This window comes from Aristolochia californica, unplaced genomic scaffold (assembly GCF_029961685.1).
Source record: "Aristolochia californica isolate CCGP_79_NKW_82.1479 unplaced genomic scaffold, dmAriCali1.0.hap1 SCAF_1, whole genome shotgun sequence".
NCBI lineage: Eukaryota > Viridiplantae > Streptophyta > Magnoliopsida > Piperales > Aristolochiaceae > Aristolochia > Aristolochia californica.
The window spans coordinates 55,497,449-55,522,538 of NW_027181770.1; the positions used below are offsets into that span (position 1 = coordinate 55,497,449).

Sequence of the window (25,090 nt, forward strand, 5' to 3'; positions counted from 1 at the left end):
TCTCTTCTCTTTAAGCCAAAGAACCTCGTATGGAATTTATACATCTGAGACAAGTTGCTCTTTTGGTTATAGAGAGCTTCTAGTGACTTCTAGATTTTTTTTGAAGTCTCATAATTCATCACTTGCTTCCTATAATTTGACTCCATACTATTTTATAATTATGTCATGACTTGATTATCATCTGCCTCCCAGTATCAGTCATCGGGTTAGGAGGATCACCTCTTAAGTATTTTGTCTTCCACTTAGCCCACAGTCTTGCCTGTAGATAAATCCAGACAAATTTGGACCAGCCCAGATAATTCTGTCCATTCTATTTCTTTGTCGTGATTACAATAATTTTTTTTTTTGATAAAGATGTATTTATATTAACAAGAGAAATTACAAAAGAGGAGGGAGCAGATCCCTGACAACAAGCGATTGTAGGGTAGCTCTCTATTTGGTAAACATATTTACTGCCGAATTTGCGGATCTCGGAATGTGAGACCAAATACAAGATAAAATTGAGGTAATTTCTAGAATCTCCTGAAAGATGTCCTAATGATGCCATGGGGGAGAGGATGCACACTCACACCATCCAATGACCACCTTCGAGTCCCCTTCAATATGAAGGGGACTGCTGCACTTGTCTTTGAAAACACGGAGCCCGTTGAGGAGGCCATGAAGCTCAGCTGACGTAGAATCAGATATGACAATGGTATCTTTACCCTCTACATTACCTGTCTCTTTGGCTGATATAGTCACTTCACTTGAATTAGCCATCGTCATAGCAACAAACACCAAAACAATCCTCTAGGGGCACAAAAAAATTGTTCAATTGACAGTACAAGCCTTCAGCCCTAGGGTTATGTCACAAAGAAAGGGAAAAAGGTCTAACTAACTTCAATCAGTAGCAATGCTGGAAACTCCTTCCTAAAGAGTTCACAGACTTGAGGAGAGGAAGAATCCCGTTAAAAATTTCCAACAATTAGATGTTATGCTCTAATACCATGTAAAATATGAAAATTAAGGAGAAACAGAGGAGGAAAGAGAAGGAAAAGTAGAAGAGAAGAAGTTGAGAGGCTGTGTTGAATAGAGCAGCAGTCGTTAGGGTTAGGGATCGACCCTCAATTCATTTATTTACTCACTCATGAAAAAACATACAAAGTGATTAATATTCCCCTCTACACTTAGACCCTTACATCTCCTTAATTGCACCTCAGAATGAAACGAAAGTTTGAACATATAACTCTAACATAAAGATAAGCTTACTGCTGTCCTATGAGGGATATACAACCATGGTAAATGACCAAAATACCTTTTCTACAGATTCTTCAACATATGTGTTTTGGCCCACAGTTCTATACGAGTATGAAAGAGAGAATGCCTTGTCCATATTGATTGCCAATGACTCCAGGAAAAAATACTTTGACATATCAGCAAAGCTAGAAGTGAAGTTGTGAATTAGTAAAACAGGAATTCTTACAAATCTTTTCCTATCCATTTCCTTCTCAATGATCTTAATCGCTTGTGATGCATCAAATTTACTAATGTCATTGAAAACCCAAATGCCCCATGGCAAAAAGAAAATGATTGTTGCTGTTCATTCCTGTTTTACGTTCTACCTCATACATTTCCATCTTCTGTTGCTCTGACCGACCTTAGTCTTCTCTGATCTTAACCTGAATCCTGTCTATGACAGTGGTTCTCCAAACGTCTGCCCGCTTGCAAATTGTGACTGGGTAAGTTCCAGCGACCATGAAAGCTATCACCAGAGTTACTTTCTTTAACGGTGAAAACTGTTCCTATCATCAACATCAGAAAGAGAATTGAAATCAGGCAAATATGACAGTAAACAGTGACCATTGATAATTTTTAACCTAGAAATAAGATTAGAGACCCCATTAAATACTTTCTCTGTTAAAGCCCTCCAAAAGGATTAGATGCCATTGGTATGAGCATTTCCAAAGTGAGAAGGGAATGAAAAAATCTTTAGGGACTGCAGACATTTGAAGTTCTTAGACTCAGGTTAACCTTAAGTAACAGATTTAGTGTCCCTTGGAATCATAAATTTTATAAGCTTCTATGGGCATTTGAAGTCCAAACTTGGTAATCCTGTCTCTCTGAACTGTCTGAAAGAACATATATTGGTGAACTCTTGAGTTCAATAAAGTCCATGAAGAATTGGGTCATTGTTGATTTTATTTATTTACATTGCATACCCCTGGTCTGACTTAAACCAAAGCTCACCGGAGGAACCCCCAAAAGGCCCAATCCAGTGCTCATGGGCAATTGGGCTAGGCCATTGTTTGCTGCACATAATCCTTATTGGAGGTCATGAGTAGACAATCTTTTCTCCCAGGTTTTGAAATCTTTCAACAAGCTGCGCTTTTTCTTTTCAGATCTCATTGAGTCTCTCAAGCAGCTTGCTGAGCGAGGAAAATACAGAGAAGTACAAGGATTTAAGGGCACTGCTTCAGCTTCTCACGAATCTTTGCTCAAAGGATCTGGTATCATACTTGCTTGTCTTCTTTATAGAGTAAGCTTGTATTGACAAAATACTAAGGGACCTAAGAAACATGCAGATTGACTTCTCTTCAGATTCTGAAGAGTCAGAGAAGACAGATATAAGTCAGGTACACTAAATTATTTATTTAGCTGTTTTCTTTCTCCAGAATATTTCCAAGGACTCAAAGCATTGCCATGCAGATTGTCTATCTGGGTCTGCACATACTCACCCCTTTGATATCTTTGGAACTTTTAAAGTATCCCAAACTCTGTCGTGATGTAAGTCTTTTTTCTTTAGATCAATATTCAAGAAAACAGAGTTTTGCTGTTATTTGCAAAGAGATGTTTATATTGTGTTTTTGTATTTTTGTATTTTTCAGTACTTCGCATTGCTGTGCCATATGCTAGAGGTTTATCCTGAAAAGGTTGCGCAGCTGAGTCCTGAAGCTTTTGCACATTTTATTGGAACCCTTGACTTTGGCATTCGTCATCAGGTATGTTTTCTTCCCTCCCCTTCTCCCCATCCACCCTCAAAAAAAAGAAAAAAAAAAAGAGAGACTTCTAGGACTAATAGTCAATTGAAACATTTGTACGATTAGCAATAACACTTTGTCTTATTATATTTGGAGACTTATATGAATGTGAAGGTGAATGTGTGACATCTTAGTACTTCTAATTGCGGAAAGTGGATCAAATTGAAGAAAAAATGCTGGAATAAAATGGTAAAGTGGTTGGCCGAATAATACTTTCTTGAGGGTAGAAGTTGTGAGCTACCTCTTAGGTCATTTTCTAGTATTCATATATTTTGTTCGTGGGAATAGTTCCACAAAGATAAGTGTTCTTTGTTAGAAGATATATACTAAATTTAGTGTAAGGGTAGTTTAGTCATTTATATTGTTTATATACTTCGGTGAGAGTGTTGCCATGTTTAGAATGTTGTGATGAGTCTATGGTTCAATTTTTATGTTGTTTATAGGTATGTTTAGGAAGTCATATGGAGTTATGTTCAAGAGGGTTAATTCTATAATTATACCTCAAACCACTCAAGTTAATAAGAAGCATTAGGGGTTGTGTACAGACCTAACGACAGCCTACTCAACGCTCTGTTCCAGTCTCTCTTCTCATCTTCTTTTCTTCTTCTCTCTTCATTATTCTCCTCTTTTTGATTTCTTTCTTGGTATCAAAGCAGTAGGGTTTGATTTCGAGCCTGTGTGGCATTCTTTCTTCCCTTTTTGAATACTGCAACTCTTCAGAGAAGGGGATTTCAGGATTTGCTACTAACTGAGAGTTAAGGTTTGATTTTTCTTGTTTCTTTCTATGCCATAACCCTAGGGTTTATGGTTCTTGCTGCCAATTGAGCCGTTCTATGTCTAAATAGTGTCCAAGAGGGTTTTGACTTGGGATTATCCCATCTGCAATCTACATAGGATACTAACCCTTTGCCTGATGCATGCATCATCTTTAGGGAGTCTGGTGTCAGCCAATTTCTTGAATTTTTTGGTGGTTTAAAGCTGAAATATTACTCTTGTTTAACGTGTTATGCACTTTACTGGATGAAATTTGACTTTCTAATCAAAGCACTAATTGTTGGGTGGGGCCCACATAGACTGCGTAGGCATCAATCTGTGGTAACTGATTTTTTTTTTTTTTTTTGGCTGTTATTTATTATTTATGACTGATTCTGGTGAGAGAATCAGTCTCACAAGAGAATTTGGAAATTCAGAAGGGAAAGATACTAATTCTGATCACTACAAAAAAGTTGAATGGTCAGAATTTTCTCAATTGGTTTAAGTCGGTAAGTATCTATCTTGAGGTCAAGCGGCAAGTTAAAATTCATTAGAGATGATTCACTAATTCCTATTACAAATGATTAGGAAGTTGAGTATAGCCAGGTCATGACTTGGTTCCTCAATAGTATGGATTCTAAATTGAGTCAGATCGTGAACTGTGAGACAACAAAGGAAATGTTGATGTCTATGGAAGCTTTATATGCACAGGAAAACAATTTGTCTACGGTGTATGAGTTATATGCTAAATTGTTCAGTCTTAGCAGAGGTGAAAGAACGAAATACTGATTACTACAGTGAGCTACAAAGTATCTTGCAGGAAATTAGTATTTTTCACCCTTTTACCATAGATGAAAAGGAGCTTCAGAAACGACAGGGGCAGATACATGTTGCTAATTTTTTAGATAGTTAGGGCTCAGTTGCTTGCCTCAGATGACATCCCATCTCTCTCTAAAGACATTAACATAGTTATGAGTTCAGAGATAGCAGTTACAGCCAAGGATAATAAAGAAGTTAAAGATGTTGATGCAATTGCACTTAATAGTCACAGACGATCTGAATTTGTACGAGGCCGTGATGGCTCAAGTAGAGGGAGAGTTTGAAGTAATGGTAAAGCTGATAGAAAGCGTGTTCATTGTGGATGCACAAATCATTTTTCAGATAAGTGTTGAAACAAGTTTGATAAGCCCGCATGGGCTAACTCTTCTCTTAAGTTGGGTCCAAGGCCCATCCCAAAATGACTAGCCACTTAGGAAACCTCTTCTACTGACTAATAAACTCAAGATCTTTTATCTCACTAATTCATGTGGGACTATTCCTTAGCACTCCCCTCATGTGTAGGCACGTGGATAATTTGGGTGGAATTCCCACATATTGAGTGGTTGCTCTGATACCAAGTTACATGGGGTCCAAGGCTTTATCTTAAAATGACTAGCCAAGGACTTGAAGGATGGGGACAGAAAAATCAAGTGACACATATTTGGATATCGGATGAGAAGTACAAGACCGTTTACCTTTTTGTAGACTAATAATAGGCAGGTCTAAATCAGAGACAACAGAATCTGCAGGCAATGAGGAAGTTGTTGGTATTAGAGCAAGTACTCATATGTGGGCCTGCACCTAAAAACTATCTACTTGTAGAGCCACAAAAGAGGGCCTACACCTAAACTAATAAACTCAAGATCTTTTATCTCACTCATCCATGTGGGACTATTTCTTAACACTCCCCCTCATGTGTAGGCACGTGGATAATTTGGGTAGAATGCCCACATACTGAGTGGTTGCTCTGATACCATCCCAAAATGACTAGCCACTTAGGAAACCTCTTTTGTCAACTAATAAACTTGAGATCTTTTATCTCACTAATCCATGTGGGATTATTCCTTAACATCTTCTATTCAGGACAACATTGAGCCATCTTCAAGTCGAGCAGTGGGTATACTACCATTAGTGTGCATTGCACAATTGTCATCAGCGTCCTCTTCCTTGGCATCTATAACTCAGTTAACACTTCCTACAACTACTCTTGCTAGTTCAGGTATGTCTGCCTTACTATGTCTTCTTTGGTTATTAACTCAAGTGCTTTGTCCCATATGTCAGACAAGGCATCCTTATTACTAATTTCAGTGAGAGTCTTCTGTTGTTAAACATGTTAGCCTTTCTAATAGCTTTGTCTCTCTTGTTCATGGAGTAGGTAATATTCAAAGTACCTCATTCTTATCACTTAAATTTGTATTATTTGTTCTTATGTTCCCTCTTAATTTGTTGTTAGTTAGTCAACTCACAAAGTCTATGAATTACTCAATGACTTTTTATTCTACTCATTGTGTGTTTTAAGATCTCAAAACAAAGAGGGTGATTGGTTTTACCTGTGATAGAGGACTTTATCACCTATAAGGCTCACCGCAACAAATTCCATCTATTCTAGTTGTTGCAGTTTCACCCTTCTAGTGGCATTTATGGTTAAGACATCTTTTTTCAACGAAGTTGGTTCAACTATTTTTCTGCATTGCAAGATACAATGACCTGTTGAGCATGATGAGGCGATGTCGGCGCTTGATGTTGGACTCCCCCTGTTGCTCTCCTTGGCAACAGGGGAGCAGGAGAAGGATGCCCACCGACATCCCTTCCCTGGAATAGTCGACGAAGTGGAGACTCTTGCTATAGGGACTCATCGGAGGCATGAGGACCGTGGCAAACTGCCGGCGCGGAGGATGATGGTCCTTGGAGCACGGCGAAAGGAAGATCTGCGGTGAGGAAAGGAAATCGTAAAGTGGGAGACTCATCATGGATTTACGACGAGTCTGAGATCTCACTGACCCTAAAGCAAGGGCGAAGTGCTAAGGTAATCCGAATCATGATGCGGAATGGGCGAAGAAGTTCTTTCATCTCAATCCCCTTGGCCTCTGTCTCAGATTTTGCTTGATGCTTCGAAGATGGAGACACCTGGAAGTGCACCGAGACTCCATGAAATCCGAATCGGGGAGGTCTCTTTCTCCCTTTCCGTGTTTCGAAAAAGGGGATTAGAGAGCTCAAGATAATCCAGAGAAGGGGGACCACCATCATGCCCCCCTCCCCGAAAAATGTCCCACCCTTCTGCCCAGACCCCGACCATAAACTTGCCTCCCGACACTTTCGAAAATGGGAAATTAAAGCTCAGCGCTGGCTTAATCGTGGAGACTTTCTCTAAGCGCTGGAATAGCACAAATCTCAATCAATGGTTCGGCGATTCCTTCAAGCTTCAGCCCAAAATAGCGTGGATAGAACCCCGGAAATGGCTGGTTCTTCCCAAAGCGAGGGAGGAGGCAGAAGAAATTCTGAAAAATAAGAAATGGCTGCAAGAAGATGATATATCTGTGTCGAAGTGGGAAGTGACCTCGGTGTGCCAACCTCTCGGCCAATGGGTTTCGATCCGAGGTCTCCCGATTGAACTATGAACGAATGAAGTGCTCAACCAAATTTTCAACACCTTCGGAAACCTGATATAGTGGTCGGACACCAAGTCGGAGGGATCAAAGCTCAACGTTGCGACGGCTTTTGTAGACCCAAACTCCCGCTGGATAGAGCCTTGCTTTCTGAAATTGGTTTTCGGTGATGAGTTTGTGTGGATAGAGGTGTCCTTCGGGGAGTGTCGCCGGACGCGAAAGAGAAGCAGCACCCGTGAGTTCACAACCTGTATGACTCCCAGACGAGTCAACTCAGTGGGCACCCAACAGGATCCCTCTCACTCAGGTGAGTCCACATCACTCCCGAGTTTTGACTCAAACTCAAACTCGATTTTGAACTCATTGGAAAGTTTTTCGATAATCATCTTGATCCTGAGTTACGATGCTCCCTTGTCAAAAGATTTTAAATTAATCCCGGATTTCCAATCTGGAAAAACGGGTTTCGTGTCAGAAGTCTTTAAGCCAATCTCGAATTCCCAAAACGAAAAAGATGGTTGTGTCAGACTCCCCACACAGCTTGTCTCTCTCGGTCTCCAATGCGAAATACGCTCGATCTCCGGTCAAAATTTTTCAAAATTCAAATTTGAAGAGCCATATGTGTATCACGAGATCTGATCTTGTCTTGGTAATCGAGTCCACCCCAATTTCAAATTTAAACCCTGGTTCCCAAAAAGAGAATGAGTCAGACCCCACCTCCTCTCTGCCGAACTCCAATACTGACTCCTCTCATACTTCGGCTCAAAACTTGCAAATTTCGTCAGATGTCTCGGCCTGTCCCTTTGTCAGAAATGTCTGCCCCTTCAGTTTTTTCAAACCCTGAAAATACACTTTCCCTTGCGTCCGCTTCCTTTTTTTCATCTTTCCCCAGACCACTCACGAATCTTTTGTCCAACCCTCTCTTCCATAAATGCCCTTCCACTATTTCTCCCTCGTATCAAGAGACCAATCCGCAGGTTTTGAGACTATTTGGGAGTCACAAGCATGTTGTTGACCTTGGGAACACAAATAGTCAAAAGGAGAGGTTTAATCTGAACCTCGAACCAAGCACCTTGCATGCACTTCATCTCGAGGACCCAACAATCCTCTCGAGCGGGGTCTGACACCTCGAGCACCAAGAACACAAGGAGTTCTCATGAGAATAGAGTTCTCTTCCCCTCAAACTCTGTCTCTTTCGGGGAATGGAATGAACACATGCCAGGAGCTGCTCTCACTGACTCAAGCTTTCATCTTACTCCTGTTGAGCAAGACCCCCTCCCTACGAGAATAGAAAGGCCGACGGATCCCACCCCACCCCCGCGCACTCACATGGAGCCCAGACATCCAGACCTTCCAGACTCAGAAAAATCCCCTCCTCTACACCCAGTCTCTCCCCCTGTTCTGGCTACATATCAAAGAAGAAGAAGGCATCTGGAAAATGATTTACCTTAGAGAAAATCTCTTCATCTTCTTGAGAGAAAGAACATTGCTCAACCTCCCCCACCTCCAAATGATAGAGCAATTCGTCTTGAAGAGAAACTCCAAGTGGAGCGTCATAAATATGACGACGAGACATGACAACACATGATGCGTTTGGCGCGCCTTATGGGCGTTGTTTATAAAGGTCAGTTGCCTAGGGACAATACCGCGTCGGGAGTCCAAAACCGAGGTAGCAAATGATTTTCCTATCTTGGAATGTCAGAGGGATTGGTGCTGTCCGGAAGCGCGACATGATATCAAGCTTCCTTTCTCAATTCAAGCCTTATATAGTTATCTTCCAAGAAACAAAATGTCAAGAGATGACAAATGCCATTGCCAAGGAGCTTTGGCCTTGCCCGCGGGTTGCAGTTAATGGTATTGGTCACTCCAGAGGTGTATTTGTAGTCTGGGACTCGGCAAATTTTGACTCTATTAATTTCATTGAGGGTCGCTTCTCTCTGGGTATCCTTTCTCTTCGGAAGAAATTGAGCGGGCCATCTTGGGTATGGAGAGCGATAGGGCCCTTGGCCTTGATGGTTTTAATGGAGATTTTTTGAAAAAAATTTGGTTGCGTCTCAAGGAAGATATCATTGCAATGATCCATGGCTTCTTCAGAAATGACATCACCTTCCACAACATTGGTGCATCATTTATCACTTTAGTTCCAAAGAAAGCAAATGTTGAGAATCCTGGCTCGCCGTTTAATGAGTGCATACAAAATTATCGCGAGAATCCTGGCCCACCGTTTAAAGGTATTGCTCCCTATCGTTATCCACAAAGGGCAAGGCACTTTCCTTAAGGGGAGAGAAATTTTAGATTCCACAATGGCAGCGCACAAGCTTATGGACCACTTCCGGCGTAACAAGGACCCGAGAATCGCCCTTAAGCTTGATCTTGAAAAGCTTTTGACAGAGTTAACTGGATCTTGCTTGATGAGACTGGAAAAAATGGGTTTTGGAGAAAAATAGCGATTTTGGATCAGAAGTTGTGTGGGCTCGGCATCCTACTCCCTCATCCTCAATGGTTCGGTCTGTGGGTATTTTAAAGGAACCAGGGGGATCAGACAAGGTGACCCTCTCTCTCCGCTCTTATTCAACATAGTAGTAGAATTCCTCTCTGCTATGTTTTATTCGGCAGTTGATCTTGGATGGCTCCCCCCCCCCCCCCCCCCCCCACTAGTCCCCAACAGACTTTTAATATTCCTATACCGCAGTATGCAGGTGATACTATTATATTTGGAATCGGGGATATGAATAGTGCCAGGAGGATCAAAGCAATATTGGGGCTTTTTGAAATAGCATCTAGGCAGAAAGTTAATTGGGGGAAAACCTCTCTCATAGGATTTAATGTGGGCCGAGAGATTCTTGCAGAGATGGCAAATTTATTTGGTTGTTCATCTACTATTCCAACAACGTATCTTGGCCTCTCCCTCTTCCATGGGCGTATTTCCCAAAGTTTTTGGAACCCGGTGGTCGAAAAGATTGAGTCTCGGTTAGCAACTTGGAAGGGGTGTCTCCTCAGCAAAGCGGGTAGACTAATCCTCCTTAAGTCTTGTATTGCAGGCATCCCAAACTATGCTTTGTCTTTTATACCTTGCCCCTCTTCTGTATGCAAAGCCATGGATAAAATGAAAAGAAGGTTTCTCTGGAGGGGATCAAGTGATTTTTTTAAATACCACCTGGTCAGATGGGATGAAGTATGTCTGCGTAAGAGATTGGGTGGTTTGGGGATTCGGTAATCAAAGGAAATGAACAAAGCTTTGCTCCTTAAATGGATATGGAAGTTCAACACAAATTCTTCTAACCTTTGGAAGATATGGTTCATGTCAAGTTGGGTTGGAATTCTTCATGGTGGATGTCCGGTGGAAATCGGAGAGGGCTATCCTCAATATGGAGATCTCTTTACTCGCTTCTTCAGAAATTTTCCTCAGCTAGTAGATTCTTTGTTGGAAGCGGAAGATCTCTTAAATTCTAGGATGATTGGTGGACAGGGCAGGAACCTTTGTGGAACTCTTTTAGGAATCTATTCCTTCTCTCCACACAAAGGGAGATATCAGTAGCCGATGCTCTTGTGGGGGGGTGGTTTGAGCTTACATCCCTGAAGGGGTCTTTCTGATACGGAGGCCTTGGAAACAAGCTATTTATTGGATTCTTTGAATTCTGTCAGAATGAGACCTTCAAATGCAGACAAGCTCATTTGGTGGCCTGACAAAAGCGGCAAATTCTCAGTTTTATTCACATATAGATACATTAATGGTTGAGATTCAACGCAAAGGGAGCATGATATCTACTTCGTTTGGCGTCTCTGTGCTCCTCCAAAGATAAAATTCTTCATGTGGAGCGCTTGCCAAAGTAAGATTCTCACGGCAGATTGTCTTTAGAAGAAGGGGCCACCCATCTATAGACCCACTATGTCCTTTTTGCAACGTTGAGGCCGAATCCACCAACCATACTCTGCTACAGTGCCAGTTCTCATGGAATGTGTGGACCTCTGTCCTATGCAAGTTGGGATTGCAATTATGTATATTTGCTGATCTGATCTCTTTCATCAAGTCGATCATTGGCTATCCCCTTCCTGGTCTCGGTAAAGTGATGATCTCCGCCTGTGCCAGTTTCATGTCCTGGGGGCTTTGGAATGAACGTAACCGAAGGCGTTTCGATGCTAAAAGTGAATCTGAGGTAAGAGTAGCGGAAAGGGTGACGGGGCAAATCTCCACTTGGCTTCTGACTAAGAAGTCCTTTTGCTCTTTCAAGGGCACTTCTATCCGTGATAGTTGGAGCAATATGGCAAAATGCACTTTGGGACCAAGGTTCAAGTAATGAAGGAGTGGACTCCCCCTGAGGTTGGTTACCTAAAGTTGAATTTTGATGGCTCTTCTCTTGGCAATTTGGGGATCGCTGGTTTTGGGGGAGTTATTTCGGATCCATCTGGCAATCAGTGTTTCTCTTATGTTGGCCCGTTAGGCATCTCCGATTCAACGTCAACGGAGCTATATGGCCTCTTTAATGAGCTCCGCATGTTCAGAGACAACTGCAGTGGTCCAATTCACATTGAAGGGGATTCCAAGGTGGTCATTGGATGGTGCAAGCATGCTTCCCTTTTGCCGTGGCGGCATTGGGACATCTTTCGGGATATCTTAGATATTACCTCACTACTTTCTTGTATTTGGTCTCACATTCCGAGATCTGCAAATTCGGCAGCAGATGTGCTTGCCAAGAAGGGAGCATCCTTTCAATCTCTTGTTGTTAGGGATTTGCTCCTTCTTCCTTTGTAATTTTTCTATTGTTAATATAATATATCTTTATAAAAAAAAAAAAAACTATTTTCTACATTGCCATCAAGTTTATCATTTCAGTATGAGTCGTATCAATTGGGTAAATATCATCGGACTACATTCTCTTTGAGTCAAACAAAAAGTTGTAGTTCATTCGAGGTAGTTCATTCCGATGTATGGGGACCTTAGCTTGTTTCTAGTGTTTTTGAATATAAGTATTTTGTTTATTTTATTGATGACTTTAATCATACTTCTTGGGCGTATCTTTTCTGGGAGAAATCTGAAGTGTTCAATGTCGTTAAATTTTTTTGTAATGGAATAAAAACCTAGTTTGATGTATCTCTTCGTATTTTTGGTACCGATAATGGATTAGAATTTATGAATAAGAAGTTTGACATCTTTTAATCATGAGATAATTCATCAGTCTTCGTGTATTTTTCACTGCACAATAAAATGGAGTGGCCAAGTGAAAAAATCGTCATCTTTTAGAAGTTGCACATTCTATGCTAATTCATATGTATGTTCCCAAGTTGTATTGGAGCGATGTTGTGCTTACTGCTTATTTTCGTATAGATAAGATGCTTTCTTCAGTACTTGGAGGCAAAATTCGCCTCCAAATATTGAATCCAATGGCTACTTTGTTTTCCTTTTGTCCTCGTACTTTTGGACGTGTCTGTTTTTCTTATGTGTTTGGTTCCTCTACCGATAAAGTGTCTCCTTGTGCATTCAAGTATGTTTTCTTGGTTATTCTCGTATACACAAAAATAATACAAATGTTTTTACCCATTTAATAGAAAGACATTTTTATTTGCTGATATGACATTCTTTGAAGATGTTCCTTTCTTCTCTGTCTCCGACAAGGAGTCACCTCTATCTCTTTTAGATATAGGTATAGTTGCTCCTACTCTTGTAGAAGATGTTCCTGACCAGCCACCAAAGTCCTTACATGTATATCGACAACAGAAAACTATTCAGACACCAGCCAAGGTTCTGTCTATCTGTCTCTCCTATTCCATGTTCCTCTTTGTCTACAACTCCTGAGGTAACTGATTTAGATCTTCTTATTGCTCTTTGTAAGGGTATACATATGTCCACTAGACATCGACTATCTCATTATGTTACCTTTGATTCATTGTCCATTCGGTACAAACAATTTGCTATGTCTTTGTCCTCTTGTACCCTTCCTTCTTCGGTGCAAGATACTATCTTGCCTCCTTAGTGGAAGTGTGCTATGGATGTTAAGATGGAGGCTTTACGTGATGGGACAATAAATAGTCTCAAAACTACTCAAATGGTAGTTGAAGCCATCAACCCTAGGGTTATGACAATAAAGAAACACAAAAGTTCAGATTTTTACCAACCAATCAAGGCAGATTTCAAAAACTCACTTCTCTAGGAAGTCGTAGGCTTCAATGGGGAAAATTGCAGAAAAATAAGCCTTCTAACCAATATCTTTTGCTCTGATACCATGAAAAGTGTGAAATTTAAGAGTTTGAGAGAGAAACTGAGAGAAAGAAAAGAGGAGAAAGAGGTGTGGAAAATGAGATTTCTAGACAGACTCTCCTTGGGGGCCAAGCTTGACCCCCAGCTCTTTTATAATAAGTCTTAGTACTTACAGAAATGTCCCTATCACTTAAGAAACCACTTAGACCCTTGTATCTCCTTACATACTTGTTCAAATTACATTAAAATAGGACTAGAGACAAAACTAAACACATGGGATAAGATAACAGAGCTGCTAGATATTACAGTAAGTGCGTAAAGACGATATTGCTCTTCAATGGGTTGTCTAATAGTTCCATTTTGGCAATTCATACCTAGTGGACTCTAGTGGATTTATACATTGCGGAGTGCGGCTAACTCATTGGTGTTTCGGGTTTTCTTCGCTGCATCTTGTTGTGAGAGTCTTACCTATTTGATGTTTCTTGACTGTGTTGTTTTTCATTTTTGAGTTGTTATATCTTTTTATGAGATGGTTTTCTTTTGGCTGTTTGTTTTTTGCATTTGATTTGTTGTAGTTCTTCTTTTATACTTTAACGACATTCTTATCATTTAAAAAAGTTAACAATTAGTGTTAAAGTTGGGTCCAGGCCCATCCCAAATGACTAACCAACGCTAAGAGGTCTTTTCCTTACTTACAGCTACATGGTTTTCCCTAGCTTTAATAAATGTGGAATTATTCCATTAATACTCACCCTTATGCCCAGCCTAAAGAAATTCACAATAGGTATGAGACACGGACTTAAATGAGGTAAAAACTAAAGAAGTCACGACTGAGGCTCAAAATTATAAACACCATACTTTGATATTGTTTTAAAAGTTTGGTCGAGGTTTTTCCCAAAATGACTAGCCAGAGTTAAATTAATTTTTTTTCAACTAATAACTATGGGATTTTTCCTGATTTCAACCTCTGTGGGTTTTTTTCATTGACAATAGAATTAATAGGTCTGATAGCTGTACAAAAACTTGTAGAAAAACAATTTGTCATGAAGTTACAAAGACTTGGAATTCTCCGGAGCAGTTTACAGTTGGTCTCTTTTTAAGCCGAGAGGCAAAAAGAACCTAATGCTGAAATTGAACTTTATGCTACAGGACACTGAAGTTGTCAGTAATTGCCTTGGTGCACTGAAGGCACTTGCTTCCTATCATTATAAGGAGAGAAGTGCTGGCAAGGAAGGATTAGGAACACATGCAGATGGTGGCAATGATCCAAAGGGAAAATTTCAGGAAGGAATTCTGAGCCGTTTCCTTCAGAGTCTCCTTTATTTACTCCTCTTTGAAGATTACAGGTTCGGAAAGTTCTTGCTTTATCACTATTTGGTTGAAGCAGTTTTGCACGTTTGCTCAGTTTTTTTTTGTTTTTTTTCATTTTGACAGTCACTTGGGACCATACTATGTCTATAATGTATGGTCTAGTATATTTATATAGGTGTTTTGGCTTCTCTTGGTTTCTCTCGATCTTAAAAAGAAAAAGCGAAAGGATGTCTTATGACATGATCCAGGCTCTCAATTGTGCTGCCAATACATAGTTTATCATTGTGTAAAAGTCCTAGTTTAACTTCGAAGCATTAGATGGATAGCTCAATCTGAACTTCTTGCTGAACGATAATTTTCCCTAGTAAAGTATGCAGAATAGGAGGCATTACTTTTACGTGGCTGAATGGTAACTAGATATGTTTTTCTTTGGTTTCAGCAATGACCTTGTTGCTTCTGCGGCAGATGCCCTGCTTTCTTTAATCCTCTGTGAGCAGAGTCTCTATCAGGTACATTTTTTACACTCTTAAAGCTATTACAAGAAAGAAAGAAGAAATGATGGAATACCTGTTTTATTGGAGCTTTACAAACTGATGAGTTTCAGTGTTAGAAAATTAATTTTAAAATAAAAAAAGAAGAAAATGAATGAGTTGATATCATTTTTGTTTTGTGATGGTGGTCGTAGTAATTTTGTCCGGCAAAGCTTTGTTATCTCCCTGTGGCTTGAACCTTTCTTGCGGTTGGAATTCATTAAACTTGGAAACTAATTAGTTACTGGTCTCTATATATCCTCAGCGATTGGGTCAGGAACTTCTAGAGAGACAAGAAGACCCTGCGATAAAGTTGAGGCTCCGGAATGCATTGGAAGCTCTTACAAGCTCTAATAAGCTTTCTTTGTCACTTGACCGTATGAATCTCCAGAAGTTCAGGAAGAACCTAGAAAACTTCCTAGTGGAAGTTCGTGGCTTCCTCCGGACTTTTTGATTAGATAGGCAATTTGCGAGTGCAGTAAATTGTTGTTTAATATCCATCTTGTTGTTCGTTGATTTGTTGTCGACTTGAACCGAACAGGGTGGTGCAATGGTTGAGCTGATAGTTGCCAGTTCTACCCATTTATTTCTTTTATTGCTCTATCCATTCATTTTAAAATGGATATAAAAAAAAAAAAATTACCTGTGAAAGGATTAACCCGTTTACCCATTGGTCCCAATTAGAAAATGGAACAAATATCGGTGAATTACCCAAATGAATAGAGAGAGAAGTTTGTAAAATTTAACATTCATATGTAAGAAAAATAAGAAAAACAGTCCTCATATATAGGAGGTAGTTTGATTTGAAGAAGATAATTTAATTATATATTTGATTAATAATGATGTAATCTTATAATATTTTGATGTTATTTATGACCTTTTGTGATTATATCAATGGTTTCATACATTATATTTAATTGGTTTTATTTATCAATGTAATCAGAATATCTCTTACCAATTCCATCTGCTATTATCTGTTCGGTATAAGTTACGCCTAATATTCTCTGTATTCAATTTTATGTAAAGCCTTTCATATAATTTTAAATGAATGGAAGAATATTATTACAAGTAAATAATAAATTTATTATCAGTAGCAGGGTCGCTCGGCTCCTCTCTCATCTCGCCGGTGCGGCCTCTGTTCTGAAAGTCCGGACGCGGGTCAGGCCAGAAAGTAAGCGACGCTAAGCAGGTTTGAGGAAAAATGACGGAGGCGATGATCAGGCAGAAGCCTGGCATGGAGATGCCATCTCTCCTGGACGGTCCGCCGCCTGTTCTTTACCCTCGCCGTATTCCGAACAAGGGTCCCTGCGCTATAGCCATATTTCTCACCGCCTTTGGTGCCTTTTCTTATGGCATGTACCAAGTAGGCGGGGAAACAAGATCCGACGGTCAGCATCTCTTTCCTCGACTCTCATGGTGCTATTTATCTTTGTCGATTTCTTGAATATTCGCTTTTAGTCTGATAGAAATGCTGTGTGTTCATTTGGATCACTCACCCGGAATAGGTTCAGTTTCGACCATGATTTGATCGCTTCAATTTTGGGGGGCCGTCTCTCTGGTTGGAATCCGATTAATTTTTCCATTTTTATCCTGTATTTTATCTTTCTTCCATCTCGCACTTTTAATGGGAGGAGTTATAGGGTGGTTCGATTATCTGACTTCTCCATCTACTTGAACAAAGAGCATATTGACCTTCCCCCCCGTATTTCCGAGAACTGGTAACTAGTTTTGTATTCCCTGCTTCTATTTTGTTCCTGAACTCAGGTAGGCATTTCTACAAACAGTTTGAAATTTTTAACTGTACTTACCTACCTCCATTTTTCGCAATGATGACAGTATCATATTGAGGGTACTTTAGCTGCTCTATCATGCTGTTGTGTAGAAATGCGTTTACACTGAACCATAAGAACTGGTGGCTCAATTCTTTGCTTATACTCTTTTACTGTTTTAGAGCTGTTAATGAGGAGAAATATGCCGCTCATAGAGCTATAATTCCCTTGATTCAAGCAGTAGAGGATGAAAGGTAAGGATGATCTTTTACATTGGCTGATGATATTAATCTTAATTCCTGCTTACGGATCTAAAATTGGTGACTGTGTTGTTCTTAGATTCGTTATGGAGTGGAAAAAAAGTCCTACCTGGTTTGAAGGTTGGTGAAAATGTCTACCACTCTGGGAGATGGATGCCGCCTGCAACAGGTGAGCTCCGTCCTAATTATCTGGTGAGCACATTTTGACAAAAAAATGACTCACAGATTATGTAACTTTCGTGGGTTTGAACAGAACTAATCCAGATCTTCGCAATAAATCAGATTTTTTGCAATAAATTGTTTCTGTTGTTGATATGTTTTGATTCTCATTTTTGTAGTTGGGTTGTGTTTGATGATTTATAGTCGGCGAAAAACAGTTCTAGACACTGCCTTTGAAAAAAATCTCCTAATATCAATCTGCCTCAGGATCTTGTTTAACAAAAATCCCAACATTTCACTTTCATTCGCCGACAGAAAACTGCTTATGATCTTACAAATTCCCCTTAAAAATTCTCCCGTTAATGAACGAATACGAAAGAAAATGATGGTGTCCTGTTCTTAAATCGTAGAAAAGGAGGAGAGTAGAGAGCCATCACCGCCAAAACGAAAAAGAAAAGGACAAAAAGCCGAAAGCTCGCTGTCGCGCTGCTTCGATTTCTAGCCAGATCGCAGCGAATGTCTTCGAATGGAACGACTAGTATTTTTTGTTTCGTCCCTGCGCCGGTGGTCACCGACAAATTGCAAAATAATTAGTGAAAATTCTTCCAACTGCATTTGACCTCGCCCACGGTCAATCTGTAAACGAACGGCCAGGATCTCAACTAAACATCTCCTGACGATAAATTCTCTACTCTCTCTCTCCTCTCCTGACGTATTTGGCACCGAAAGCGCAAAGCGTCCCAGATCTTGCACTCACTCGACTCTTTACTATATTGCCTTACCCACCGTCTCTTACCACTCGAGACTGCCCATTGCTTTCTTCTTCTGGTTCGATCTGAATCTGCATTTTTTGTAACTGTAAGTTCTCATATACTCGCTTTTATCTGTTTTCGTGGAGAGATGAACGCGTAGTTTAATGCATTAGTTTCAGATTGAATGTTGGATGGGATGAGAACTCGGGGTTGTCTCTCTTCTGGCTTTGCGATCCTGGAGATCGTGGAAGTATCTCGAATTTGGTCCGTTGGAGGCTGTTTCTGCCGTTTTGTCCCGGATCTGCGAGCTTAATGAGCTTGATCTGTCTTTTCCATCTGCTCTTTTTACGAAAGTGTTGAATTTATCTTGTTGCGTTATTTACTGGTTTTTTTTTTTTTTTTCTGGAGAGTATGTTCATTTGCTTCGGTCTTTGGTCTTTGCTTTTGCTTCTGCGTGCTCGTCTGGGGTTCGTTGTAAATGGAGAGAATTGTAAATTTGCTGGTTTTGGATTCTGTGGAAAATTATTTGTTAATTTCTGAAGTTTTTCGATGGAGGAGGATCTGTTCACTTATTTACTGTGGCATCTTCGGAGATTTTTCCGACTAACACTTTCGAAGCGTTCACTGTTTGTAAATCGCATATTTCTTCCAATGGTGCTTTCGGTGTCTTCCTTGCTCAGACATTGTTGGAATGGTTCTCGAAATAGTTTCTTTTCGTTTTGCAAAATGATTCCCACTTGTGTCTATTGTAAACGGAAGAGAAAAATGGTGGATGCTAAAGTTTATACGGTGGTTCGAGTTTTAGGCTGGCAGTGGTGTATTGAACCTTGTGGGTCGATCTCATCCGACGGTATTTATTTGTTCTGACTAAAATTCGATGTTATCTAGAATATCACCGACTTGAGTTCAACATTTTCAATTTTAAATAGAAGTTTTGTCTTTGTTAAGTTGAACTTGGTCAAATTTTCTGTTAGATGTCGAGTCTACACTGCTGTGAGCACCGAAGAATGACAAGCTAAATCAGTTAATATCTAGAGTCGTTTGTTTTACTGTGGGTAAGTTTTCTGACTATTTAAGGGATTCACACGTTTTACTCACACTTTCTTTGTTGGACAACTTTGACAGGGTTTCAATTCCCAATCTCAATTTGGACACCACTTGTGGAGCTTACCTGAAAGCTTTGTTCTGTGGGGTAAACAAACTTATGATGTCAATCTTGGTTGCTTCTCTGGTTGCATAGTGAGTAGAGAGCCCTTCTGCCTGAGTGCTTCTGCTGTAATTTTTGTCAAACTCAAAGCAGACAACTAAGAACATAGTGGTTCTAGTCAATTTTAAAATCATGAGGGGTAGGCCAGATGGAGCTCAAAAGAAACGGCTGGTCCCTATGCTGTGTGTTTTGGGGGTTTTGGCTGTCTTCCTCTTCTGCTATTTTGGATCTGGTTCCCAACATGGTGTGTCTGCCATGGAATATGGGAAAACTTTGAGAAAACTTGGTTCCTCTTATTTGGGCGGTGATGACGATGGTGAGCTTAGTAAGCAAGATGGCTCCAAATATGCACTGGATGATGGAGATAATTCAACTACTCCAAAGAGCTTTCCTGTGAGTTTCCATCAGCTCTATCTGGTCTTTACTTCTAGTGTTCTGGCAGCTCTGTCAAGCTCATACTTCTATTCTTTTCCATGTTCAAAGGTTTGCGATGACAGGCATTCAGAGTTAATACCTTGCCTAGACAGGAATCTTCATTACCAGCTCAGGTTGAAGCTGGATTTGTCTTTAATGGAACACTACGAGAGGCATTGCCCGCCAGCTGAAAGGCGCTTCAATTGCTTAATTCCCCCTCCACATGGCTATAAGGTTGGTTGTCCTTTTCCTTTTTTCATGTGATTTTAAGGAAGAGCTTGCTGTGAATGTCCTTTCAGAATTTTATATCATATCAGCAGCTCTGATAATGATTTTCAATGAATGTTTTCAGGTTCCAATAAAGTGGCCAAAAAGCAGAGATCAAGTGTGGAAGGTAAACATTCCACACACTCACCTTGCACATGAGAAATCTGATCAGAACTGGATGGTTGACAAAGGTGAAAGGATTGAGTTTCCTGGAGGAGGCACTCATTTTCATTATGGTGCAGATAAATATATTGCTTCACTTGCAAATGTAAGTGTAATTACCTTTTGATGAAATAACATAAAAGAGGAGTATCAAGCAACCTTATTTTTTTTAAGGCAGTCTTTATAATCTTTTTTTAGGAGTGGTTTATTTTTTTATTGTTTCTTTTATGTTGTGTATTAACTAGTTGTCTATTTTTCACCTTTTTAATTGCCATGGATTTTGTTATTGGTTTGTGGTATCTTTGATATCCTTTAATTTTTTAATTTTTTGCATATTTCTTTAACTTTAAGCAAAAACAAATATTTTGTGTTTCTGAATCTATCCAACAGATGCTCAACTTTACAAACAATAAGTTAAACAATGAGGGGAGGATCAGGACTGTTCTTGATGTGGGTTGTGGAGTTGCAAGCTTTGGGGGCTATCTTCTGTCTTCCGATATCATAACTATGTCACTTGCACCCAATGATGTGCATCAAAACCAGATTCAGTTTGCCCTAGAAAGAGGAATTCCTGCATATCTTGGTGTGTTAGGGACAAAGAGGCTGCCTTACCCTAGCAGATCCTTTGAACTTGCTCACTGTTCCCGCTGTAGGATAGATTGGCTTCAAAGGGATGGGATTCTTCTCCTTGAGTTAGATAGATTGCTACGGCCAGGAGGATACTTTGCTTACTCATCACCTGAAGCATATGCTCAAGATGAAGATGATCTTCGTATCTGGAAACAGATGAGTGATCTTGTGGGGAGGATGTGCTGGAAAATTGCTGCCAAGAAAAACCAAACCGTCATTTGGGTTAAGCCTCTGACAAATGATTGCTACCTGGAAAGAGAGCCTGGAACTCTTCCTCCTCTGTGCAGATCTGATGATGATCCAGATGCTTTGTGGAATGTACGCATGGAAGCTTGTATCACACCTTACTCTGAACGTGAGTAGACTCCACTAGACTTTCAGTTGTATATTGACTCATAGATTAAAGAATCTCTCTTTTTCCTTTTTTTTGTTTACTTCAACAGTCAATTTATGAACAGATACTTGCCCTTGGATCTGAAATCCAGGCATATTTTTTGCTGATAGTTTATCAATACGGAAAGTTTAAAATCCATTTTCAAAGTCAACACTTGATTATGGTCCACTATGAATTGTTTTCTGAGAAAAAGTTTCACTATTTGCTGGAGAAAAATAATCTGTCATTCTGCTAGAGTATTGCAACTGGAAGCTACTTTTTTTCTTAATTTGGAGTCTCTGTATTGAATTATGGTTGCTCCTTTCTTCTTTCCAAAAGAACAAAAAAACTTTTGCTCTCGGTATAACCCACAAGCAAATAAAAGGTGCACCTGTAATTAGATTTGATCATTGTGAAATCTTTTGAGAATCCAGTGGGACACCGTGTTAGTAACATTTTTTGTCTCTACTTTCATAGTTATTATTTCTGTCATCAATTGTGTTGACCATTGATATGTAAAGGCCACATGGCACAGGTAACTCTGATTTTACTCAAAAAGCTCTTCAGGAGTCGACTCATTTAATGTTTAGTTGCTTACTGAAATGTTATGTAGGTGGGCCTGTCAGTAGATGAAGCATGTTTAAAGGTTACACCCGGAGAAATGATTGTCCTTTTCACTGTGTAGGCTGGCATACTAGGAGTGTTTTGAGTTGGAGCTTGGCTGTCTACCTTCTTATTTGAATATATATATTTTTTTTTAACTAGTTGCCGTTTTTGTGTTGAGCAAAAATCACATGCTCTTTAATTATTTGATACTCTGAAATTTGGAGAGAATACATGAACGCTGCCTGTACAGTACTCAATTTCTTATCTCATTTCATTGGAAACTGACTAAATTGAACACATGACAAGATTCCTTTTTTTAACTAGTTACTGTTTTTGTGTTGAGCAAAAATCACATGCTCTTTAATTGTTTAATTCTCCAAAATTTGGAGAGAATACATGATAGCTGTCTCTACATTACTCAATTTCATATATCATTTCATTGAATGCTGACTAAATTGAATGTGTGACTAAATTTTATGTAAATATATCAGAGAACCAGAGGGCTCGCGGAAGTGGATTGGTTCCATGGCCAGCTCGTTTAACTGCTCCTCCTCCTCGTCTTACTGATTTTGGCTATTCTAACAACATGTTTGAGAAAGACACGGTAATCTGTGCATATTGGCTTTTTAAATTTGGTGCATCATGAATTGGTAGTCTTGCACATGTTTATGTAGTGCAAGCTCGCTTTGGAGTGGAATTTTGACAATATGGTTTATGGGATGCAGGAAATATGGCAGCGCCGGGTTGAGAACTATTGGAATCTGTTGGGACGAAAGGTTAGGTCAGATACTCTAAGAAATTTGATGGACATGAAAGCCAACTTGGGTTCATTTGGTGCGGCACTTAAGGGCAAAGACGTATGGGTAATGAATGTGGTGCCTGAGGATGGACCAAACACTCTCAAGATAGTATTTGACAGAGGCTTGATTGGTGCTGTGCATGACTGGTAAGTTAGTGTGATACTGACTACCATTCTTTGGGATTGTTAACCTTTGTATTGGTGTTATTTCAAATGGAAGTTTTATGAAGCCCAAATTGTCACTTTCCTTTTAATAGGTGTCAATCCTTTTCTTCTTACCCTCGGACTTATGATCTACTTCATGCTTGGATGGTATTCTCCGACATCGAGAAGAAAGGATGTAGTGGGGAGGACCTTCTGCTTGAGATGGACCGTTTACTCAGACCTACAGGTTTTATAATCATCCGAGACAAGAAATCAGTTGTGGATTTTGTCAAGAAGTATATATCCGCATTGCACTGGGAATCAGTGGCATTGGTTGATTCTGAGGATTCAGAGTCGGAAGAGGAAGAAGAAAAGGTATTTATCATCCAAAAGAAGCTGTGGCTCCCAGGAGAAGGCAACTTTAAGGACTCAATCTAGCTGTGCTCCATCTATTGATCAACTTTTACCACATTTTGTGTCACTTGTGGCCTTGCAGCAAGTCAGGCCTTGGAAGAGTAGGCCTTGGCTGGAATCGTTTTTTTTTTTTTTTCCCTTTCAATCTCGCAGTAGTGATCTTGGAAGTGTAGTGAAGAGCAGTTGGCTGCTATTATCTAGATATTCTAGATATTCTTTTGACATTGATGCAGCTCCAATTGGTGTCCGTGATAAGAGCGAAACTGGACATCTCAGTTAACATAAGAAATTAGTTTGGAAATTAAAACACTGGATAGTGTATTGGCTTTTGTATAATTTGATATAGGTTTTCTTCAGCAACTTATTAAAGATTCCTAAAAAAATTTTTACGCAACAAAAAAAAGTCTAGAATTTCTTGTGATAAAGAATTTAATCCGTGATATTGTGTTTGTGCCATGAATTAAAGGGTTTCGCATGGCATTCAGTTGAATTCGAGGTCAACCTATGCTGATTTAGCTAGGTTTTGGGGGAAGCCCATAATGCAGATTGTTGGAAAAGAAAGGACAAAGCAATAGAAGACTTAATGGAGCATAGATTTGTCTCATTTATTTCAAACTATTCTCACCTCGGAACTCTTCCTCACTAATATTTAAAATGTATTGGTATTGGCTTGTATGGATCTATTACATCTAATATGCTCCCATGCATAAGATGTATTAGCTTGTTTTTAAGTGACTAGAGACATTTCTATAATTTTTATTTCAGAACTCCATAAAAGCACTGGGGTTTAGGGTTTAGGCGTAAACTGGATCAAATGGGTATGTTTGCCGTTTGGCCTGTGATAATATCAATTAAGGGAAGCTTCTTCCCTTCCCTACCTCCACCTGCCCTCCTACCTTAGACAAAAGAACGAATGCAAGAAAACCGTCCAGTTGTTACAAAGGGAGTTTTCTGTAAGACTCCTGGCCATGCTGCAGAGCAATAAAACGACAAATCTCCTCCACAGCTTTTACCTTTTTTGTCCAAAATAACCAAAATAGCCCTTATATGCATCATTTTCTATCTATCTATCCATCTATCTAGTTTTAATTATGGGCTAATAACACTGACTCACTTGGCTATGGGGGGTTAGTCCACAATGAAGTGGAATGAATTCCCCCGGCATTATTTAGTTCATCCCACTTATAGGGGGGGGGTTAGTCCACAATGAAGTGGAATGAATTCCCCCCGCATTACTTAGTTCATCCCATTTATGGCGTTAGTCTAGAATGACTTGAATTGAAGTGAGATAACACCATTTCATTCGCTCAGGCAAAAACGGGGGAAAACTGTTTCCTACCTATTTTGCGAATCATCAGCTTTCCACGCGCGACGCGCGTTGTTTTCTTCCCCCCCGGGTATTCTGTTCTCCCTCTTGGCAGCCTCTCCAGACGCAGAGCCCCCTCGGCCTCCCTCTCTTCCCCCTCCGCGCGATTTTTTTTCCTCCCTCTGTCCCCACCTCCGTCGCAGAGCACGGGAGGCTCTGTCGCAGAGCCCCTCGGCCTCCCTCTCTTTCCGCCCTCCCCGCCCCCGTCGGCCTTCCTTCCTCCCTCTCGCGACCTCCGTCGCAGAGCACGGGAGGCCAGAGCCCCTCGGCCTCCCTCTCTTTCCGCCTCTCCCCCCCCCCGTCGGCCTTCCTTCCTCCCTCTCTCGACCTCCGTCACAGAGCACGGGAGGCCAGAGCCCCTCGGCCTCCCTATTTTCTCCCTCTCGGCGCACCGTCGGAGCGTCGCCTCCGTCGCCGTTGCCTGCTGCCGTCGCCGTTGCCAAGATCGCCGTAGAGGAAGACGAAGACGATATTTAATTTTTCCTAAGTTAGGAAAAATTAAACATCGTCATTGGTTTAATTATCCAATTAATTAAACC

At 40.2% G+C, this 25,090-nt stretch overlaps 2 protein-coding genes and 1 pseudogene across 4 annotated transcripts in view; all 3 read left to right on the forward strand.

Annotated features, from left to right (window-relative positions):
* The window catches only part of LOC137951600 (uncharacterized), a 56,375-nt gene extending 40,401 nt beyond the window's left edge, over window positions 1-15,974 (forward strand). The window contains exons 26-32 of one of the 2 annotated variants that reach the window (XM_068798374.1): window positions 2,379-2,486; window positions 2,562-2,612; window positions 2,686-2,763; window positions 2,865-2,978; window positions 14,538-14,734; window positions 15,139-15,208; window positions 15,495-15,974. In XM_068798374.1, coding sequence (XP_068654475.1) covers window positions 2,379-2,486; window positions 2,562-2,612; window positions 2,686-2,763; window positions 2,865-2,978; window positions 14,538-14,734; window positions 15,139-15,208; window positions 15,495-15,683 — 807 coding nt within the window. In that variant the 3' untranslated portion in view covers window positions 15,684-15,974. Of the gene's footprint in view, window positions 1-2,378; window positions 2,487-2,561; window positions 2,613-2,651; window positions 2,764-2,864; window positions 2,979-14,537; window positions 14,735-15,138; window positions 15,209-15,494 lie in introns of those variants that run through there. The other variant, XM_068798383.1, reaches the window with a different exon arrangement.
* A 375-nt stretch (window positions 15,975-16,349) lies between these two features.
* LOC137961796 (NADH dehydrogenase [ubiquinone] 1 alpha subcomplex subunit 13-B-like) lies at window positions 16,350-17,611 on the forward strand (annotated as a pseudogene).
* A 520-nt stretch (window positions 17,612-18,131) lies between these two features.
* On the forward strand, window positions 18,132-23,526 carry LOC137951618 (probable methyltransferase PMT3). Of its 2 annotated transcripts, none has more exons than XM_068798407.1 (8): window positions 18,132-18,275; window positions 19,295-19,769; window positions 19,860-20,024; window positions 20,143-20,325; window positions 20,610-21,204; window positions 22,320-22,432; window positions 22,554-22,774; window positions 22,885-23,526. In XM_068798407.1, the coding sequence occupies exons 2-8, from the start codon at window positions 19,509-19,511 to the stop codon at window positions 23,207-23,209; spliced, it is 1,863 nt and encodes a 620-aa protein (XP_068654508.1). In that variant the 5' UTR covers window positions 18,132-18,275; window positions 19,295-19,508; the 3' UTR covers window positions 23,210-23,526. The 2 variants fall into 2 exon arrangements, with proteins under 2 accessions (XP_068654508.1, XP_068654517.1); XM_068798416.1 differs by lacking the exon at window positions 18,132-18,275 and adding an exon at window positions 19,003-19,019.
* The last annotated feature ends 1,564 nt before the right edge of the window (window positions 23,527-25,090 follow it).